General features: G+C 43.6%; 1 protein-coding gene across 3 annotated transcripts in view; it reads right to left on the bottom strand.

The window, feature by feature from the left end:
- The window catches only part of GARNL3 (GTPase activating Rap/RanGAP domain like 3), a 98736-nt gene that overhangs the window by 27702 nt on the left and 48722 nt on the right, over window positions 1-22312 (bottom strand). For all 3 annotated transcript variants that reach the window (XM_035113396.3, XM_035113398.3, XM_035113397.3), the window contains 9 exons: window positions 12411-12485; window positions 10666-10765; window positions 10075-10193; window positions 9546-9610; window positions 9365-9428; window positions 7356-7382; window positions 4285-4360; window positions 1479-1577; window positions 523-626 (listed from right to left, as the gene is read on the bottom strand). In XM_035113396.3, coding sequence (XP_034969287.1) covers window positions 523-626; window positions 1479-1577; window positions 4285-4360; window positions 7356-7382; window positions 9365-9428; window positions 9546-9610; window positions 10075-10193; window positions 10666-10765; window positions 12411-12485 — 729 coding nt within the window. The remainder of the gene's footprint in view (window positions 1-522; window positions 627-1478; window positions 1578-4284; window positions 4361-7355; window positions 7383-9364; window positions 9429-9545; window positions 9611-10074; window positions 10194-10665; window positions 10766-12410; window positions 12486-22312) is intronic.

The following is a 22312-nucleotide window of genomic DNA, read 5'->3' on the forward strand; positions in this document are numbered from 1 at the left end:
AAGTCAAGGAAATCTGGGAGCCCCCAAAGAACTCTAGCAGCTGAAACTTGTTAAGGGTGCTGAGAACTGTTAAAAAATCCCTATTCATTTTACACAGCTAAGATTTCCAGACTTTCCTGTGAAGAGGGATTTATTGTTGAACCACTCTGGGAATTGTAGCTCTGGGAGGGAAATAGGAGGTCTCTGATCAACTCTCAGTACACTTAACTAACTTCAGTTAGTGGCTGTTCAAAGTGCTTTAATGTGTATGCTGTGAATGTGGCCTGTGTCTCCCCTTAACCTCCTTTTCCGCTGCTTAAGCACATCCAGTTCTTTTGGGTCACCAAACCCCTTGCCATCCTGGCTACCCCCCTTTTGAACAGACTCCAATTCGTCAATGTCCTAATTTAAAACAGAGTATACAGAACAGGCCTTCCACACAAACTTTTCCAAAATGTGCATCCTGGAAGTGCTGCTGTGTTTTCCTTCCTTTGATGGTGGCTTGTGGTCTAACCAAGAAAAATCAATAGGGAAACCACATACTTGCTGTTTGTTCTCTTTAGAATATGGAAGCATGGTTGAGACGTGGAACATTATCTCGTGCCCTTGGTAGACAGTGTAGATGGAAAAAATGCCTGTGGTGTCGTCTGCAAAAGAAAGCGAAGGAGCACTGGTTTTCAGTGGGGTGATATGGAGTTTAGGGACTCCTACACTCCATCCTTTCCCATTGGACCATTGCTACATTCAGGGTACCTCTAGACCACCCATATTGTGAAGAAGGGATACAAGCGTATATCAGGAAATTTAGGTTTGCCCAGTTAAAGTGGATTAAATTACTCTGTCATTCTAGCATAATACACCAATTTTTAAAAAGGAAACTGACTTTTTGTGGTTAGGAAAGTGATGAGGAAATGCATTAAAAAGTGTGGAACAAATGAACGCTTACTGGGAAGGAGTTTAGTCACTCTACAAGAGGATCAGTATGAATGCAGGACAAAATGCTCATTGTTGTATAACCTCCCCATAAGCAAATCAGAAGGAAAGTAGGATATAATCCAACCTCTGCGTAAGCTTTGTGCAAACAAATCTGGATGTTCAATACATAGGTTGACTGGAGGAGGCTTTATCACTGTCCTCCTGCTAATACCCCTGAAGCCACTTATAAAAAACGGATTGCAATAAAAACAAACAATGGAACAGAAAACAGCAGCGAAGAGAAGAGCAAACAAATGATGGGTAAAAACCATCAGAGATTCAATGCCACCAAAAGGTGGAGCACATCAAAATGTTTTAATTGGGACTTAAAAAGCAGCAATGCAGGTGCCTGGCCAACATGCTGGGCTGAAACAGACGTGGAGCCAAGACACTTGAGTTGCAAAGGCCAATAGGAGAACACAAAGTAAGTAACTAGAGAAGAAAACGGGTGCATTTTCATGCATTACAATATATGTTCTGGATCTGCCAACACATCTTGGAATCTGCCTCCAATGAAACCTTACTTTTGGTGTCCAGTCCTCCTCTGTAGCCGGTCCAGCCCTTCAAAGTAATGGTGTCCCCCAAGAGACTCAATAACCTCTGAAAGCTTTCGCTGCCAGCTTCTGCAGATTGCGGGGTGTGGGGGTGTGGGTGTAGCCAATAAGATAGTGGGAAGAGACAATGGGATGAGAAAGAGGGGAGAGATTTAAATAAAATCTGGGCATTAAATGCATGGACACATTTAACATCATGCTTCATTTGACCCTGAGAACCATAACACTTCTAAACCTGTGTGTACGAAACAGCAAAGAAAGAAAAACTCAGATGAACATGCTAAATATAGTTCATGCAGATCCCATATTTCAAGTATCTTTAAAAGGTTGGAGAAGTCCACCTTGAGACCAAGACAAAACAGGCATGAGGAATGAGACTAAGGCAATTTTGGTGGCGGCAGGGCAGGAGACAAGGGCAAGGAAGATGGAAAGCTTTTGGTATTTTTCCCCCACCCACCCCACTTTGGCTGTTGAGAACACAAATATGTCAAGCTGGCTTTGCAAATATAACCAAGGCATTAAGAGCCTGCCAGAGCTTTTAGTCATACAAACACAAAATGTTCTCGGCCCGACATTGAAATATTTTGTAGCCGTTGTTCAGAGACAGGGAGGTGAAAACAAACCTCCAGGTCACATGGAAGGAGATGCTCTGGGAAGCAGGAGGAGGCAAAGCGGATCCATGCCAAGGGTGGTTGGGGGGGGATTTGGAAACATCTGGGGATAGCAAGAGTTCCCAAGAAACTGGATATCCCTTTTATTTTATCTGCTGCTCGGGAGAGTAGCTGGAGAGCAGAGAGTGTGTTTACGCTGGAAGCGCAACTTGTGTTTTCTCTGGGAAAGTCCAGCCAGAGGGGCAGATTTATGATTGTTATGAATGTGGCGCCACATGGTACTTAACAGAGTATTATAAGCAAGAGAGAAAAGCTGCATCCGCACTGCACATTTCAAGCAATATTACAGCACTTCCCCTCAAAGAATCCTGGAAACTGCAGCTTCTCAAGGGTGCTGAAAGTTATTAGGAAACATCCCTGTTCCCCTCTAGGAAACACCTACTGTTCCCAGCATTCCATGGGGAAAGGGGTTGACTGTTAAACAAACTGTAGATGAGAATTATAAATGTATATGTGGAATAGGCAGAATCCTTTAAAACAGGGCTTTTCAAAACCTGACTACAAATTCCATTATCCCTGACCACAGGCTAAGCTAACTGGGGTTGATAGGAGGAGCTGTGATCTTAAAAAAACCATCTGTGGACTCAAGGTTGAAGGACACTGGTTTAAACGATCCAGGGACTCTGGAGCAGCTGTAGGTGGCAGAGTTAGAGAACTGAAAACTGCAACCATGGGTATTTGTATACCTCTTTCCAGTGGTGCCTGGTACCCATTGGGGCTGGTAGAGCACAAGGCAAAGAGACCCCCCCCCTTAGGTGGCGGCGGCACCAGAACCAATGAGAGGCAGAGGCAACTAATTCTGGTCTAGTCCCCTGCCATCCTCCTCCCTGGTGACTTCTACAAGGGAAACACTGAGACTAAGGAGGGAGAAGCTGGCAGGCAGGGCCACTCCCGGAACTGGTTGCAAGTAAGAAGGCAGGCAGGTGGGGGCTGGCTGAGGGCAGACTAAGGATGGTGGGGCAGTGCCCCATTTGCCTTAATGGATCAGCCTCCACTACCTCTTTCATTTAGTTATTAACTTCTAAGCCTCCCACAAATGAACAGCGGAGCTACAATTGCATAGGAAAAGTGGCTGCTAGTGAGAGAGCCTTCACAGTGGTGACACCCTGGCTATGGAACAGAGTTTCATTTTGCCATTTTTAATGGTCTTTTCGGTGTCAGGTGAAGGAACCCAGGCCTTTAAAGCATCTTTTAATCTGAGTTGCTAGAAAGTGAAGGTTTTAAGGCTGCTTTTAATTATTGCATGTTTATTGTATTACATCTTTAACACAGTACTCTTTTTTTCTGTAAGCCAACATAATGTTGATGAGCAGAGAAATATGGTAACAAAAAGAAATCAGCCCTGGATTTCACTTAAATCTGAGTATTCACAGGAATGTAGGAAGCTGCCTTATACCAAGATTATTTGTCAATCTAGTTCAATATTGTCTACAATGATTGGCTCTTCAGGATTTCAGGCAACCAGGGACCTTACACATGCAAAGCAGATGATCTACTACTGAGATATGTCCCTGGCTGGCTCAAAGAATCACTGGGTATGGAAGTACCGGTACCTTACAAAAAGGAAAGGTAAGTATGTATGGTTGTTATGTGTGTAATTTACACTCCACACCATATTCTCTATCTGACGAAAGTTAAGACCGTAAACTTTTCAAGGCAGAGGACTCTCTTTCTGCTTACACTACCACGTAATACAAAATGCACACCAGGAGACTACAACTCCCATCTTCCCTACCTTTGCCCATGCTGACTAGGGCTGATGGGAATTGGAGTCAAACATCATCTGGAAGACACTACATTGGCTATTGCATAGGCTATTGCAGTGACTGTCAAATAACAGGAGAGGATGGCGAAATCCTCTTCTTTTGCTCTGTGAAGGGCACTTGCCAACCCCCCCTTTTTCTAAGGGAATCATATTTCCCCTCCTGTTTGGAGGGAGATGGCATTTGCACCTCTAAGCAGTTCAGCCAGGTAGAATCCAATGCTCCAGACCAACAAAGCTGGCCACCACTGGTCTAGATCTAAACCAAGATCAGCACAATGGCATAAACACAGACATTTCCACACCCACATCAGTTCAGATAGAAATCAATCTTCAGACTCACCGTTGCTGAACATCTCATCATCTGTTAGCTGTCCATCTTTGGCATAAAGTACTCCAAACTTAAAATTGACAGAGCCCTATGAAACAGGAACAGTATATTAGTAAGACAGAACCAGACTGGCATTCTTCAAAAAACGAAACAGCTTTATATTGGAAAAGTGAAAGTGCTCCTTTGAACTTGGCAGTTAAATTTGGCAGTTCCACAATATTCCTGCATTCTAACTTGCCAATGAGCAGAGTACAGTGGTACCTCGCAAGATGAATGCCTCGCGCAACGAAAAACTCGCAAGAGGAAAGCGTTTTGCGATGTTTTTGGTGACTCGCAAGACGAAGTTTTCTATGGCTGTGCTTCGCAAGACGAAGTTTTTCGGCATTTTTTGTTTGTTTTTGTTTTGCCGCAGCAAACCACGCTTCACAAGGCGAAAATATTGCAAGACGAAGCGACTCGCGGAACGAATTACTTCTGTCTTGCGAGGCACCACTGTACGTCTTCTAAACCCTTAATAGCTAGAGGGTGCTAGAGTAGGGCTGTAACTCTTCCAACCATATTGAGCTGCATCCCAGAGAAATAAATGTGAATTTTTTTGGGGGGGGGGAGGACCAGGATATGCAATGGAGACTTCATGAATTTGAATACTCATTGAGAAATGCAAGCCCATGCACACTGCTCCAGCAAGATGTTGGAAACCAGTTTGGAAAGACAAACTATATTCTTACTCTACTCAGGGTTTTTTTCTTTTTCTTTTCAGTTTATCATCCATATGCTCAGGTTCTGATTCACTTGCACACTATATTATCCCCCGCCCGCCTTTTTTGGCAATTGCCCTGCTCATGAATTTGAAGTCAGGTCTATTTTTATTTGTAATGTAACAAAATAAATAAAATGTTAACTCGAACCTGCTGTCTACAGATGAGCCTGAATTGGAAGCCATTAAAGGGATTGCCTTGCAAGCACTGTTAAAGGACTCACAAGTCTTTATTTCTTCTTATACAGTGGTACCTCGGGTTAAGAACTTAATTCGTTCTGGAGGTCCATTCTTAACCTGACACTGTTCTTAACCTGAGGTACCACTTTAGCTAATGGGGCCTCCTGCTGCCGCCGCAACACCGCCATGAGATTTCTGTTCTCATCCTGAAGCAAAGTTCTTAACCCGAGGTACTATTTCTGGGTTAGAGGAGTCTTTAACCTGAAGCATCTGTAACCCGAGGTTCCACTGTAACTGGATTTGCTGTACTCTTTTCAGTGCCTGCTTAAAACAGTTTTGTTTAGGCAAGCCTATCCAAAGACATATAGGTTACATGTATTTTATTTCTTTTTAGCTACTGCAGATTTTAATAATCTTTTGAATTATTTTCAAACACTTGGGGGTTTTTAAGGAGAATTTTAATGTTTATTTTATATTTTAGTAAAACACAGAGGTTTTCTTACAATCAAGATATACATTTCATTAAATAAATAGATTAAACAAACAAACAAACAAATAAATAACAGGAGGGGAAACCCGGAAAACAGAGTGCTAGCTGATTATTTGTAAATGGAACAGAAAACCTAGTTGGAAGGGGCTGGAATGGAGTATTCTTGAAGAGGTGATTAGTAAAGTGAACAGCAGTAGCCCACAATGCAAGATTTTTTTTGCAGTGGGAGTTTACGATATTCAAGTCCAGGGAACACTGACTTGTTTTTCTGATTTTCTTGTTAGGTTCTTTTCCCCATATGTCTAACACCAGCAACAAACATCTTCAAAAATAAACATGCAAGATCCCTATCTCTCACACTCAGTAACACTGCTAGTGCAAGCCTGCTATCTTAAAATTCAATAATAATAATAATAATAATAATAATAATAATAATAATAATAGTATGTTTGCACCCCACCCATCTGGCTGGGTTTCCCCAGCCACTCTGGGCAGCTCCTAACAGAATATTAAAACGGAATAAAACATCAAACATTAAAAACTTCCCTAACAGAGCTAAGCATGTCATCCCCCTCCCCCTCCGCACAAACACAAGTTTGGAATGGGACAGATTTGGGCACCAGCTTCCTCCATTTTGGAGATTTAAAGTATGTTGATCCCTATACCACTAAGAGGAATACCATCAGTTTTAGGCATTCCACTGCACGTATGAAAGCCAATCATTGTTATTGTTACGGGAGACTGCAGACACTCAATTATGGCACTTAGCACTCACACTTCCCATTCTGTTTCAAAGACACGGATCACTCCCGTGAGTCAATACGGCATCAGCACAAGCTCATTTGCTGTGATTTACACCCTGACCCCCACCACCTGAATGGCTCAGGCTGAGTTAGTGGCAGATTCAAGTGAGGCCCATGGGCCCATGAACCTTCAAGGGTCCACAATCAAACTGAATTGATAGATGGACCTCTCTCCCAATCGGTACTTTGAAATAAGGTGAGGCAAGCTGTGGTGGCAAAAGAGGAACAGAACAGTCCAAAACATTGCAGGAGGCAAGAGTGTTGTCTCATAAGTACTTCTCGGGCCAAAATCACACATTATGTAACTGGGGCAGGGGCACTGAAAACAACACGTCATGTTGAGTTCCTTTGCTCACTTTCAGAACCTGTGCAATACTTATCTCAAGATGCCCCCCCCCTTCTGGACCATGGGTTGCTGCTTGCAGGGCAGGATTAAGACGGGATTGTCACATCATGGGATAAGTATTCCTGCCCAATGTGGGTGAGATGGGGTTGGTGTTTTCAGCAGCACATTTTGTGAGACATATGCAGCAGCAGCAATCTGAGCAAGTGTGTTCCCTCCCACCACAATCCTAAATTCAGGTAACGGGGTCCCAACAGATTTGTAGAAGTGCATGGTCTGAAACAGGTTCACCAATAGCTCCCAACACTAATTGGCCTCAGTCATGATTTCGCACTTATGTTGCCCTCAGGAGGGGCACACAGGAGTATTTGCAGGTACAACACCACCCCCATCCCCCAAATCAAACCAAGTAGCATAGCCCACAGAATGGAACATGGCACTTTTCAAGATGGAAACCAATGTTTGTTAAATAGGCTCCTGGGAACTTAAAGGAATCAGATTGTGAATTACCTCTTGCTCTTCCAGAACCAATAAATCCTGGGGAGGGAAAAGAACAAATATATTAAGATTTTATATTCATTCAGGACCCAACAATCTAATTTGTCATTTGTTTACACCTTAAATGTAACTGGTCAGGGCTTTCAGACAAAAGCAGTGGCAACCACACTGTTTTTCCAATACTGGCCTCTTGGTTAGGATTGGAAAAAGCGACATCTTGTCCTAGTCAAGTACTTGCAAGTTTTTAAATTGTTTAAATTGTTGTACTTTAAAGTCTTGTAACCTGCCCTAGGACCTTAGGGTGAACGGTGGGTAATCAACCACCACCACCACATGGATAAAAAATTCAACCTTTGAACAGAAAGGTTGGGTGTCCAGGAAATGTCCAAACTGCAAAGAGGGAAATGTAATTAAAAGTGAGTCCAGGACAAGGTGTTACAATGCTTTGTTGGCATAGTGCCCAGCCACTACCCCTTAAGTCTAGTCATAGATATACTGGCCATCTGCTCATGATCTCTTTATCCTGTTCGGCAGGCTACAGTTCATGCAGCTTTTCTTCCAGGACAGAGATGGAGAACCTCTGTCTTCCCCTTGCCTTAGTCTTCTCTTCTTTAGGCTAAGCATACCCACTTTCTTCCATTTTTCTTCACGGGGCTTGTTTTCCAGACTGCTGACTGTCTTTGCTGCCTCCTCGAAACTCTTTCCAATTTGTCTCTACGCACCAAATATAGCTACCAAGAGGCTATATTTTTCCTTTCTGCTCCATGAACATTCAAACTTCTGCCGCTGCTTCTCAGACATTCAACCCCCACTCCCCAGCAAACAGCAGCCATAGGAATCTGCCTTATACTGAGTTAGCCCATTAGACCATCTAGCTTAGCAATGCGTACACTGTTTGGTAGTGGCTCGCCACAGTTTCAGACCTGGAGATGTTGGGGATTGAACCTGGGACCTTCTCAGTGCAAGGCAAATGTTCTACCCCTGCACTACAGCCCTTCTCTTAAGATACAGCAACACAAGATCTGCCTTAGTCAGAGCATTAGCCCATCTAGCTCAATATTGTCTAAACAGACTGGCAATGACTCACTAAGATTTCAAGCAGGGGTCTCTCCCGGCCCATCCATTGATGCCAGGGACTGAAGCTGGGATCTTTTGCATGCAAAGCAGATGCTTTGCCTTTGAGCCACAGCCCTTGCTTTGACCTTCCAGTCTCCGCATCTAGGCTTCAGCCTTTTTTTACAGCCTTTGTTTCTCTTCCATCACGCCTCGCACTGAGGTTTCCTTCTTAGATATCTCAGCACACATTCTGATAGATCATTTATCCTCCACAGGAGGATGAGACCACCACCCAGATGCTGGATTCCAGCTCATGGGCTTGTCACTGAACACACCAAGGACTGAAAATAAAACTGCCAATAGCATAATGCCGTTATAAAAATCTACGATGGAACCACACTTGGAATACTCTGTTGTGGATGTCTCAAAAAAGGACATTGTAGAGATGCAAAAGGTTCAAAAAAAAGGGAAACCAAAGTGATTAAGCGAATGGAGCAAGAGAGGATTAGACAAATTCAAGGAGAAGACTATCAATGGCTAAGTTCTACTTCCACTGTGGGAGGCAGTATGCCTTTGAATACCAGCTGCTGGGCATCACAAATAGGGAGGGAGAGCTATTGGTGCTCAGGTCTGGCTTGCAGGCTTCCCATTGGGGCATTTGGTTGGCCACTGTGACAATAGAATGCTGGACTAGGTAGGTCTTTGGCCTGATCCAGCAAGGCTCTTCTTATGTTCTTAAGCTCCACCAGCTTAAAACTCTCTGCGAACCATTTAATTCCATTTATTAGATCTGTGGCTTTTGGATGGAGTCCTCAAAGCAGCTCACCACATTCATAAAACACATTTCTTGAAGTCTGTATTTGAAGCAATTGTTTCCAAAAGACATCCCCAACTGGCTCCACAAAATAAACACTCTTAAAATAGGATGGAGAAAAGAAATACTGAAAAAGCTTTGCAAAGCTCACCTTTTGAATTTCAGGGTGAAGAATTTCTCTAGGGCCTTTCTCAAATTTGTCAAGATTCATGGCACTGAAATGTAGGTGAAATTGTAAATTTCAGTGTTGCTCATGTGGAGCAACAATGAGTAATATCTACTGCAATGATCTTTTAAACATAATCTCTGCTGAATCGTTTTTAACTGCTTACCTTAAAATAGATTTCACAGACAAAGTTTTGGTAGGACTGTAAGGGAGGCATATTTTCAGAGTACCCTAGAAGAGAATAACATTAAGACAGATGCTCTTATTCAGATGACCTTGGTTTTTTTAAAAAAAATACAAATGAAAATACTAAGTTAATTCAATCAATTACAAAAATATGCAGAACACTAATGGGTGAGGGTTGATTCAGATGTAACCCTCAAACATGGTTTGTGCTAACTGTAGCTTGAACCATGACTTATGCCATAGTTTGTCAGATGGGGTTGGTGCACAATAAACTATGCTTTAGATGTGAATCCAAACAATGTGAAAGATTCAAAAGGCCTTTGTGGAATGTAGCAAATAAATAAGCTGCAAGTTGGAGTGAAAGAAACTACTTATAATGGAAGGAGTGCCTGTTTTTCTATCATAGCCTTTCTAGCTTGGCATGCTCCATTGATTACCATGGGTTGTCAGAAACTAAGCTAAACAATTAGAACCAATGTAAAAGAGGAGGCAAAATGTTTGTCCCTTACTGTTTTTCTCCAGAGGATTGCACGGTATTGAGGAACACGCTGATTGTTTTGGTCAGAGAGTACGACAGACAGAAAAAAGGGGTTCTTCTCTATGTCTGTTCCTACATAGTTCTGATGAACTGGGGAGGAAAAACAGTGCCTGTTACAAAATGCAAAACAAACCTGCAAAGGAACCCAAACTGTACACACAGGGGAATCCCCTTGCTCATAGAGTAAGCACCTCAGTGCCGCATGCAAAATTCCCTGTGCGGAGACTGGTACCAAATTTAATGCCACTGCCTCTGAACACAGATGGCCTACAGGGGCCACCCACCCTTTAGTCTCTTTTAGCCAAGTGGGACAAGATGGTGGAGATCTGCCATAACATATAAAGGCTGGGCACTCAGGCCTATCAGTCAAAAAAGGTGGTTGCATAGATGTGGTCACATGGCTAAAGTTAAAATGGTCTCATTTGAAAAAGGAACTCTCAGAGAGAAACTCACTCTGATCAAAGCAAGAGAAGACGCTGCTCATGATCAAAGCACAGTTTGATTATTCAAGAATGTTGTCACTGATGCAGGCATGTGCACACAAATAAAAAAGGGTAACTACCTTTTCCTAGAAAATACTTGAAGTACCATCTGGTGTGGTACTCCGGGTTCTCCAAATGCACATCTGTTCTGCGCCATGTACCAGGGGCATAATCTGTATTCTGGAAAGAAAAGAGAAACCAGGAAGTCATTTAACTCAAGGCTCCCCACACAGAAAATAGCAAACAGGACGTGGGATGAAGGAGGGTAGAGGGAGGGAGAGAAGTAGGCATTTGAAGCAGCTGGCAGCCCAGCCCCTTATTGGGTGTCCACATGCTGGAGGATCTGCACTTGACGCCGAACCCATTTTAAGGTCCTGCTAAAGGTAAAGGTAAAGGGACCCCTGACCATTAGGTCCAGTCGCGGATGACTCTGGGGTTGTGGCGCTCATCTCGCGTTATTGGCCGAGGGAGCTGGTGTACAGCTTCCAGATCATGTGGCCAGCATGACTAAGCCGCTTCTGGTGAACCAGAGCAGCACATGGAAACGGTGTTTACCTTCCCGCTGTAGCGGTACCTATTTCTCTACTTGCACTTTGACGTGCTTTCAAACTGCTAGGTTGGCAGGAGCTGGGGCCGAGCAACAGGAGCTCACCCTGTCGCGGGGATTCGAACAGCTGACCTTCAGATCGACAAGCCCTAGGGTCTGTGGTTTAACCCACAGTGCCACCCGTGTCCCTCCTACTAAGGTCCTGCTACTTAGATGTAAAACCCTAAACAACTCTGTACCAGGTTATGTGAAATACTGTCTTCCCCACCATTGCCTGTTAAGGGCATTAAGATCAACAAATGGAACCTGGCTAGCTTTGCCACACACTGATGATTATTGGCTTGTGATAATCCAGAGGTGGGCTTTTCACTGGTGGCACCAGTGCTGTGGAATGCCTTCCTTGCTGAAATACAAGAGGCCTCAACAGCATTGGAATTCTCCAAGAAATGTACTATGTTAGGGTAAAAGTGTGTATCATAAAAAGAAGGTGTTAGTGAACACAACATACAAAATGCATTATATTAGGGCAACCAGCTTGCAAAAAGGTGTAAATCAGAGAAACCTGTAGTAGGGATACCAGGGCACTGGAGTTCCCTTGCACTATAGTGAGTCCACCCACCAGGGCTGGTGATTGGCTCTCATGAAAAGGAAAGGCTTTGAAAATGACTTCCTGTTTAGGTCTAGAGTGAGAAAATCTTTCCTGACTCTTGGGTGTGTTATAACAATCAACTGGACCCCATGATTCTTGATCCAGGCTCCAATTTGATGGCTACCTCCTGCTGTTTACTACAAGATGATCTCCGTAACTAAGAATTAGTGCCTGAATTTGCCTTTTCCCGCCTCCTTCCCAGTCCCCTTTCCTCTTATGTCATATCTCTCATAATGTGAGCATGACAGCAGGAACAGTCTTCTCACTGCTGCTCAGGGGGCCTTGTTTGGCAGAAGAACAGAATAAAAACAGAATTATTTTTCACTCTGATACATTAGCTGGATCCTTTTAAACATTATTAGAACAATATTAGAAATATTCTAAAACATCAAAGCAGGAAACATTTTGTTTTGCTTTCTCTTTCTCCCCACTGTTTCCCTGGTTCCTGGTTGTTCTGCAGCACATTATGAACGTTAAAAAAGAATGTCATGTGGCTATATGGTTGTCAGAATCATTCCTTAACTCTTTTTTAGCATTAAAAACCATGACTGTAGATCTGCCCACTATTATGATGCCAATGCCTAACCAACCTGGGGAAAAGAAGCCTTAAGGCAAAGACCTCCTCCTACCTCATCAATAGAGCCATTTTCCACCCGGAATCGCCCAGCTCTTTGGATAGCTCCATCAGCGTCACTGGAAATGAGCTGTGCCATGAGGAGGAAAAGTAAACATTAGATCAGCAAGCCTTGATTCATCGTCTTCTAAGCATTCTTTGGGATGCAACTCATTGGTAGCAGGTGCATCAAATATCTGTATTGTTTGGACGCCATCTAATGGAGACATCATATTTATCTCACTGCTGAGAAAAGAGCATTTGGAGTGAAAGAGAGGCTTGTCATCATCACTCAGTCTAGGAGTGACCCACCTCTAGGCACCAGGGGCAGCCTCTCTCCCTACCACAAGGCACATGGATTTCCCAAGAGACAGGAGCACCAAACCCAAAGGCAAGCTCTTTCATAGAAAGGTGAACCAGACTCGGAAAGGGGGTGGTTATGTTTCATAGGAAGGGCCACGAAGGCTTCATCTACACACAGCAGCAACAGAATGAAGTGCCAGAAGGGACTGTACCACTTCCTACGACAGGCGGGAGAGTCACAGTGGAATGCTCCTGCAAATATACAACTAGCAGATTGGGAAGAAAGGTCTGCTGTAAAACATTTGATAATGTTACATGCTCACAAACCTGTGCACACGCATACACATATGCATGCTCTCTCTCTCTCTCTCTCTCTCTCTCTCTCTCTCTCTCTCTCTCTCTCTCTCTCTCTCTCTCATGTACAACTTGCAGACTGAAGCCATTCAGCCTATTCTGCCATTCATTCTGCTGCATGTATAGACTTGCCCCGAGAAGCAACGTTTCAAAGACTGTGACTCCTCGTGTCCTGGTCCCACTTCGAATATACAGGTGAAACTCGGAAAATTAGAATATCGTCGAAAAGTACATTTATTTCAGTAACGCAATTTAAAAGGTGAAACCAATATATGAGATAGATGCATGACATGCAAAGCAAGATATGTCAAGCCTTGATTTGTTGTAATTGTAATTATTTGTCGTTAGGCGGGTCAAATATAAATGGAATGTAATTAATGAAATGTAATAGCAATAGTTTATTTTTGTTTTATTGTAACTATTTGTTTTATTACTGTGGAATTGTAAAAATTAAAGGAAAAATAAAAAATAATAAGTTGCATTACTGAAATAAATGCACTTTTCAATGATATTCTAATTTTTCAAGTTTCACCTGTACTGTTTTGGAGTGGATGTTCAAACTATTAAAGCAGGAATTCTATGAAGAGGCAGATCAAGATTAACAACGTAACAGGTTTTATTCATAACAGAATGGAAAAGCAGGTAAGTATAAAGGTATGTGTGTTAGTGAGGGCACTGTTACATATCTTTTTAATAAAAAATATGTGTATACCGCAATTTCATTTAAAAAAATCAAAGTGGTTTGCAACAATTATATATAACCAAAAACCCCTGCATATTTACGGTAATAATTTATTTTAATGCAGAAACTTTCATCTAAGGGATCTAAGAATCCCATCTGATTTTCCAGACCCACTTACTGTTTTTTAATAGATAAATGCCAATAGAGCCTTACCAACATTCTGCCCTCCAGCCAACTTCCCCTCCCTCTTAAACTGATAAGCTGATCCTCCACTTAATTCCCCCTTTCTATCCAGTCAGGCTCTAGAACACAGTGAATTACCTCCAGCTTTTCTCTATCAGCTTCTAACCTTCCACTTATACCCCCTGGCCTAATTTACCTCCCTCCAGTTCCCAAGCCAACAGATTGACATTTTTATATCAGGCATTACATTATGGTCATAGTCAACTTTACAACAGCTCTATAAGCTGGGTCATAATTATTTCCCATACAGCAAATAATGTCTGAGAGGGGGAAGGCTCTGAGGGGGGGGGGTTGTCTTGTCTATTTTATTAATTAATTCCCACAACATTTTAATACCTCTTGATGGCAATAAAACCTCAAAGTGGTTCACCAAAAGAGTGTTGTATATTCCTGCGTATAAGACTACTTTTTAACCCAGGAAAATCTTCTCAAAAGTTGGGGGTCGTCTTATACTCCGGAATATACAGTAGGACAAAAAAATGATCAGCTAAAAAAACAATTATTTAAAACATTTAGAAAATAATTAAAATCAACGACAAGCTAAAAACAGATTGAATCACATGGCAGCTTCTACATGTCTGGCAAGGCTTGCCTAAACAAAAAAAGTTTTAATCAGGCACCGAAAAGACTATACAAGTGCCTGCCTGTTGTTCATAGACAGGGAGTTTAAAAGTGTGGGCTATTTATTTACATCCAGCTTTTTCAACCCAGTTTGAAAAAGCAAATTACAACAACAACGACAATGACAACAACAACTACAACAACTTAAGGGGTGAAACAGGCATAGAAAAGGAACAGTGGACACCACAAAGGTTTGGTCCACGCCCACAACTAAATAAGGTGGCAGAAAGGACCACACCACTTTATAATATAGGTGGGGCACATCACCATGGAATATGGCCCCATGTGCAAAACTATATTTAAACTATAAAAGACAATGCAAAAACAAAACAAAAAAACACACCATTTTTTAAAAAAGACTAAGATCTAAGGCCAAGCGGTGAGTTTGTAGCTAAGCTGAGACTGGAACCAGTGGTCTTTGGGACAACAGCTCATTCTCTTAGTCACTATTCTATGTTACAGCAGTGCCAACAGGAAGTGGTGGAGCTTCATGCTCCGGCACCAGGGGGCAGAGAGCAAGCAGGGGCGTGGCTGGTGTGTGTCCCGGGGTGTGGCATGCCACCCGCAGGGGCATGGTGCACGTCCTGGGAGAGTGGCACCCAGCGCGGGCGGGGCAGCCACGATGGCACCACACTGGGATCGTGCTGCTGGGGGCGATGCGCTCCCCCGCCCCCCTCTTCCTCCGCCAGTGCCAAAAGGTGTGTTTGTACTAGCGATAAAAGTTGGAATATATGAAAGAGAAAAGATGTCCACAAGAGAAGGCTGATAGGGGAAATAATGGGAAAGGGGGCGCTGGAACACCTGAATGAGGATTAAATGGTAACTCCATGGATGCCATGTGCAAAAGGAAGTGAGTTGAGATGCCTTTTAGAGCATGGTTGGCTAACCTGTGGCAGTCTAGACGTTGCTGAATTACAATTTCCAACAGCCCCAGCCAGCTTGCCCAATAGCTAAGATAGAAATCATTGTTCAAGAATATCTAATGGGCCACTCCCTGCATGAAATGGAAATCTCCAGCCAAGAACCGGGACAATGTCATGATCCAGTGAAAGAAGGTCAGGCACATGACAGGCGGAGAGCAGGAAGGATGAGCAGAGTCTGTAAGCTGAGCATTCGTAAGCAGCTTATTCCCCAAAGTAAACCTGTTTCTGAGAGTTGAGACTGCAGGCTAAAAATGCTCCTCCATAAAATATTCTTCCCACTTACAAAGCTAGATGGGAACAAGAAGGGCTCAAGAATAGCCTTCTCTATGATATGTTTTGGTTTTTTTATAACCACCTCCTCCTCCTCCTCCCCCTCCTGGCTCATCTTCTTGGATGCTGGAGCATTCAATCACATGGGATTTAAGCTGCATTCCGAAACAGCACAGCCTAGTCAAAGGCTTCCAACTTCAGTAAGAGCATGTCCCCAAGTTTGCTAGTTTCTTCTTCCCTTCCAATCAATTTCCCTTTTGTGACATGCCTTTTTAGATTGTAAGCTAGGGTTGCCATATTTTGAAGAGCAAAAAAGGGAATGCAGAGCCTCCTTGCCTTCCACTGCGTGAACACACTGTGGACACGCACACCATACCCTCCAACTTTTCTCCGATGGTAATTATGACATCCTATTCAACAACTACTACTACAACAATTATTTTATTATTTATACCCTGCCCATCTGACTGGGTTGACCCAGCCACTCTGGGTGGCTTCCAACACACATAATAAAACATTAAACATTTAAAAAAACTTCCCTATACAGGGCTGCCTTTGGATGTCTTCTAAAGACATAATGGCAAAAAGAAATAGAACATGAATATCCAAGCAGTACTGTGTTCAAAGGAAAGGAGCAAAGCTTTTAGGGGGAAGAAGAAGAAGAAGAAGAAGAAGAAGAAGAAGAAGAAGAAGAAGAAGAAGAAGAAGAAGAAGAAGAAGAAGAAGAAGAAGAAGAAGAAGAAGAAGGAGGAGGAGGAGAAGAAGAAGAAGAAGAAGAAGAAGAAGAAGAAGAAGAAGAAGAAGAAGAAGAAGAAGAAGAAGAAGGAGTAGTTTGGATTTGATATCCCACTTTATCACTACCCAAAGGAGTCTCAAAGTGGCTAACATTCTCCTTTCCCTTCCTCCCCCACAACAAACACTCTATGAAGTGAGTGGGGCTGAGATACTTCAAAGAAGTGCGACTAGCCCAAGGTCACCCAGCAGCTGCATGTGGAGGAGGAGGGACACGAACCTGGTTCCCCAGATTACGAGTCTACCGCTCTTAACCACTACACCACACTGGCTCTCAAAGATGCATTGCCACGTACTTCAGCCATTTCCTCCACTCTTTCCTCCCAACACTTTCTTTGCTAGGTTCTTCAGTCAGCTAAGTTTTCAAGATTTATTAAACGGGACACACACACACACCCCACACACAAAATGGGGAGGGGGGCTTTCTCTGACCTTACATGAGAGCTGTGTATTTTAACTTGCATTCAATAATTGTGTTTAGAGGTATCCAAGGTGATTTGGTTCATCTCCACACTAGCTATCCAAATGCCCATTGGCCTTAGACAAAGAACTTTTAATTAGGGCTGAGAGAGCTTGGGGGATTCTCTTTATTAGCAAGCTCTCTCTTTCTTTTCTTAGAACTTTCTAATTGCAAAATAGAGTCAGCTTAATTGCAATCCATGGATAATGCACTGTGGTGAGGATCCTGGCATTGAGGCCTGCAGAGTAAATGGGAAACCCTTATGGGGGGAAGGGGAAGGGGAGGCAGAGAGAGAGGCCCACTAAGGGAGCCTTTCTCACCTGCTCATGGGCGGCTTACTGAGCACCATCTGGCATGGCCAACAGCTCAGAAAGGTCTAGGCCTTGGATCTGCCATTCAATGATGAGCCCAATCTCAACATCCACAATGTGGGGGCACCACAGAGATAACAAAAGGTTAACAGTGTTCTTCACAAAATAAAAAAATTCATTCCAGTAGCACCTTAGAGACCAACTAAGTGCATGCACACTTCTTCAGTGTGCATGCACACGAAAGCCCATACCAATGACAAACTTAGTTGGTCTCTAAGGTGCTACTGGAAGGAATTTTTTTATTTTGTTTCGACTACGGCAGACCAACACGGCTACCTACCTGTATAATTAGTGATCCTCACATCCACACTTCCTGGCTCTGCTTCCAAAGCAAGTATTTGTACAGAGAGCAGGCACACCCATAGAGATAAAAGAGTGATACTCGCACACACACTTCCTGGCTCTGTTTGCAAAACTCAAAACTCCGGACATTTTGGCAAATTCAAAAAATCCACCCGGACTGAAATGTTACTCTCCAAAAAGAAGACCTGTTCAGGAGAAACTGGATGTATGGCGCCCCATGGTAAGATACTCTGGGGAGGTTTTTTTTCTGGACTGGGAATAAAAAAAAACCTTTAAACAAGCTAAGCCTAGGAATATGGAGGGAAAGATGATATAAGGGCAGGAAGATTTCCTCCTTTGATTCCAACCTCATTTATAAAAAGTCTAGTGTCTGTAGGAAGCTGCATTGTACAAAGTCAGATTGTTTGGATCAGTACTGTCTATACCAGGGGCCTAGAGAAACCTGTGTCCTTCCAGACTTCATTGGCCCCATTCAGGATGGCCAATGGTCAGGGATGATGGGAGATGGAAGTTCGACAGCAGCTGGAAGACTACAGATTCCCCATCACTGCTACTCTACACTGAAGGGCAGAAGCTCATCATGGTTTTGGGTGGGTTTCCCCAGCCCTATCTGAAAATGCCAGGGATTGGATCAGGGGCCTGTTGTGTGTTGTGAAGCCCTTCTCCTGAGCTACAGCTTCTCCCTTAGGATATCCTCTGAGGCTGGTATGTGTTACAGTGAGAATGAGGATCATGCCTCACTGCTGGAACTAAACCAGTTGGTCTTCTGAATCTTTCCAACAATATGGAGCAAAGTTTTGTGTTGGTAAAAAGCGTGCACACACACACACCCATTCTCTGGGTTAACATTTTTCAATTATAAACAACTGCCTTCCATAGGGCCAAAAGTTGGAACCTCAGGGTTGTACTGAAGCTAAGCTGGTCTGGGATGCATTACATTATTTCCCCCTCCAATCAAAGCAACTTGCTTGGCAACTTCAGGGAAACATGGAGATGGGGAACACAGGTTTTATTTGCTTACCTGGCTGCTGCCCAAACAGCAATTAATGCCCGGCATCCGAGCAGGGGAAGGAAGAACAAGACTTTTTTCTTCCAAAACCACCTTGATTTTATACAAGGGCAAATAGCCATTGGGAATACTTAAGCATCATTCTTGAACTGTGGCCCCAAAACAGAAAGGCTATGGTGATGGTGATGATGCCACTCTGAATTCGGCAGCATAAATGCAATAAACACTTTGTTCCATGCTCACGTTTGTGATAGAAAAACATGGAAGGTGTCAATGGGTTTAGGGCAGGAGCGGCTAACCTTGATTTGGGCCAAAGACCACATTCCCTGTTGGCCAACCTTTCAAGGGAGCTACATGCCTGCAGTGGGCATGGCCAAAGCAAACATGGGCATGGTCAAAGTGGGTGTGGCAGCCTTGGTAAGGGCCAGGCTTTGTCACAAGGCTTGCCCTACCCAATCTTCAAAAACCAGACAAGTACAGTGGTACCTTGGTTTACAACCATATTCCGTTCCGGAGGTTCATTTGTAAACCAAAACAGGTTGTAACCCAAGGCGCACTTTCGCCAATGGGGCCTCCAAATTTTATTTTATTTTTGTAATAAAAAAGGGGGTTGTAATCCAAAAAAAGGTTGCAAACCAGGACACACACTTCAGGGTTTGATGTGTTTTTAATCCAAAACGTATGCAAACCAAGGTACCACTGTAGAACTACTGTAATTTAGAGCTCAGGAACCTGCCATGTTTCCCAGTCTAGGAAAATGTTCTAATTATAGGACAGAAAGAAAAGGAGCAGCATTAACAGGCATCTCATACAGCAAGGCTTTATTTATAGTATAGAAGACTATCAGTATTACCCCCAGGGAAATCTAACCATTTCTCTGCACCATTCTTGGGTGGGTGTGCACCAGCATTGAGCGGTGGTTTGCAGTAACAACGCTCTGCAATTTAAAACGTTTAACCGCCCCTGTAAAGTTGTTTTGTGGTTTGCTGCAGACAGAAACCACCAGTGATTTCTAACCACACAGGCCAAAACGGAACCACTGAAAGCATTCCCCGCAATGCACCACCACCAAGAAAGACCAGTGTCTAACTTTGAGAAATAACTGTGGGAAGTGAGTGAATGAATGTGAATGAAAAGAAGAAGAAAACATAATCTAATGTATATCAAAAGGAGTTGGATAAACAAAAGAGAAACGACAAACAGACTAGTTCCTCCGCAAACTGACAGTGACTAATGATGTTAATAAAAGCTTAATGAGGTATACAAAATCAAATGTGGTTTCAGGGATATCATCTTGTCCAACATCTGATTATTCATCAGGGGAAACAGGCAGGAGAGCTTGGTCCACATTTCCTTTCAGAAGTAAAAGTTCTGGGGCCAGGGAAAGAATTGTGGGAAATTGCACCACAGACACTTGTTGTCAAGGGTTGTAGAGCTTGAGCCAGGAACCAGTGAGCTACCGTGGACCATGGGTGCTCAACCCTCAGAGCCTCCAAATGGGAGAAAGGTGTGCCACATCGGCTTCTGTGACCGAGAGGCAGATATTTTGAAGGGTCTGGATTGAGCGAGCCACCTAGTAAAAATATTAGCTGTCTGACCTTCTGCCTGAACAAGTTATGGCAATGTGCACATACCGTATATGCACCTAAGCTACTGCACCAACAGTTTCTTGGTGGCTACTAGCTATGGTGGCTATATTCTACCTCCACTGTCGAAGGCAGCATACTTCTGAATAGCAGTTGCTGGGAATCAGGTTCCTTGGGGGTTTAGCATAGGCATCTGGTAGGTCACTGTGAAAACAGGCTAGTGGAAATAGATGGGCTTTTGACTCGATCCAGCAAGGCTCATATTCTCAAGGGATAAGCCCCTCCTGCATAGTCCGGATCCAACAACTGACCCTGGAGACCCTGTGCTGGATAATACTCTGCCAGTCTAGACTTGGTAACAGACACCACTGACTCAGCCTTATCCTGACTGATGGACTTTGCAGAGGACTTAACAGTTGTCCAAGTGGGAACAACCCCATTTCTGTGACTGAAGCCATACCCCTCCTCCCCTTGTGGTCTCCTGCCAATAGACGCCTTTGTTTGCTGGGAAAAGATACCGAGCTCTTGCCAATAAACTCTGCTAATGTTTGGAGGCAAATTCACAGCATGTTTCAGCTGGCTGGACTCTGAGCTGTCTCCCCCGTCAATGCTGCTTGGATTGACCCAGATGCTGCTCGGCCAGATTTATGTTCCCACGTTCCTGACGTGCTCAGAGAGATTATAAGGCTTTTTATTCTTAGTATTTCACTTAAAGCAGCCAACAGTTTGCAATTAAAGAATTGAATGCACTTCAGTCCTGGGCTGCTTTTGGCCAAGTTGGCTGGCCATAAATGTTAAGGTCGCAGGGGGTATATAACTACCATCCATAAATATAGGAAGCTGCCTTATACAGAGCCAGAACACTGGTCTATTTAGGTTAGCGTTGTCTACAATGTCTGGCAGTGACTCTCCAGGATTTTATACAGGGATTTGTTCCCAGTTATACATGGAGATACCTGGGACGGTCTGTGTGCAAAGGAGATGTTCTGTCACTGAGCTCTGGCCCTTATCTCTTATCGTAGAAATAGTCTGTGCTATTCAGTGATTCATCCAACAGGCTGTCAGTCAAAAGATTTGGCAATTTAGTTCAAATCAACAGGTTGAAAAGCAGTCCTCACACTAGCCTGGGTTGCCATCTATCTAGTTTTACTGAATTTATTTCAGCCCCCCCCCCCCCAGATTTATATCCTGTCCACTTGGCTTATATCCTTCCCCTGTAGAGTCAGGTTTTTGGTTGTTGTTGGGTTTTGTACTGTGTTTTTTTTGATAGGCCTGGGTAAGTGCCATTTCCGATTCGCTTACCTATTTCGATACCTTAGCATGAATTTACCAGATCAGAACAAAACACCATCAGCTGTTTTAAAAGTAGCAGACTATGTGACTTTAGCAGATGAACTGCCAGCACCTGTTTATCCCCTAGTACCCTCAATACTGAAGCTACCAACATGAGTCTGACCAAACTGCGGGAGGCAGTGCAAGACAGGAGTGCCTGGCGTGCTCTGGTCCATGGGGTCACAAAGGGTCGGACACGACTAAACAACAACAACAACCCTCAATACTAGGGGTAGGCAATGTGGTGCCAACCATATGATGTTAGACTGTAACTCACATCAGCTCCGGACACTGTAGCCAATGGCTAGCAATGTTGGGAGCTGTAGTCCAGCATCTTGTGGAGGGCACCACATTGGCTACCTCTGCTGTATACTGATTACCCTTCGCATTGCACTAGTTTCCATCTTTGCCGTGAGCATTTTTATGTAGCTCTGTTAGATTGAACCACAAGCACACTAGAAGGAACCTTTCGTCTGCCTTTCTCTATTCTGTGCTCTCAAGAACCCTCTGAGACTGCACCCCTTGCTTCCCAGGAAAAACATAACGGCAAGGTCTCCGCCAGTCTGGCTCCATCCATTGGTTATAGAAGCAGCAGCTGCAGGGAGTTTGCTGTCTCAACACTTCTGCCCACCCTCCAAAAAAATACCACTCTACTCTACCACTTGCTAC

Source organism: Zootoca vivipara, chromosome Z2 (genome assembly GCF_965207765.1).
Source record: "Zootoca vivipara chromosome Z2, rZooViv2.hap1.1, whole genome shotgun sequence".
Lineage (NCBI taxonomy): Eukaryota > Metazoa > Chordata > Lepidosauria > Squamata > Lacertidae > Zootoca > Zootoca vivipara.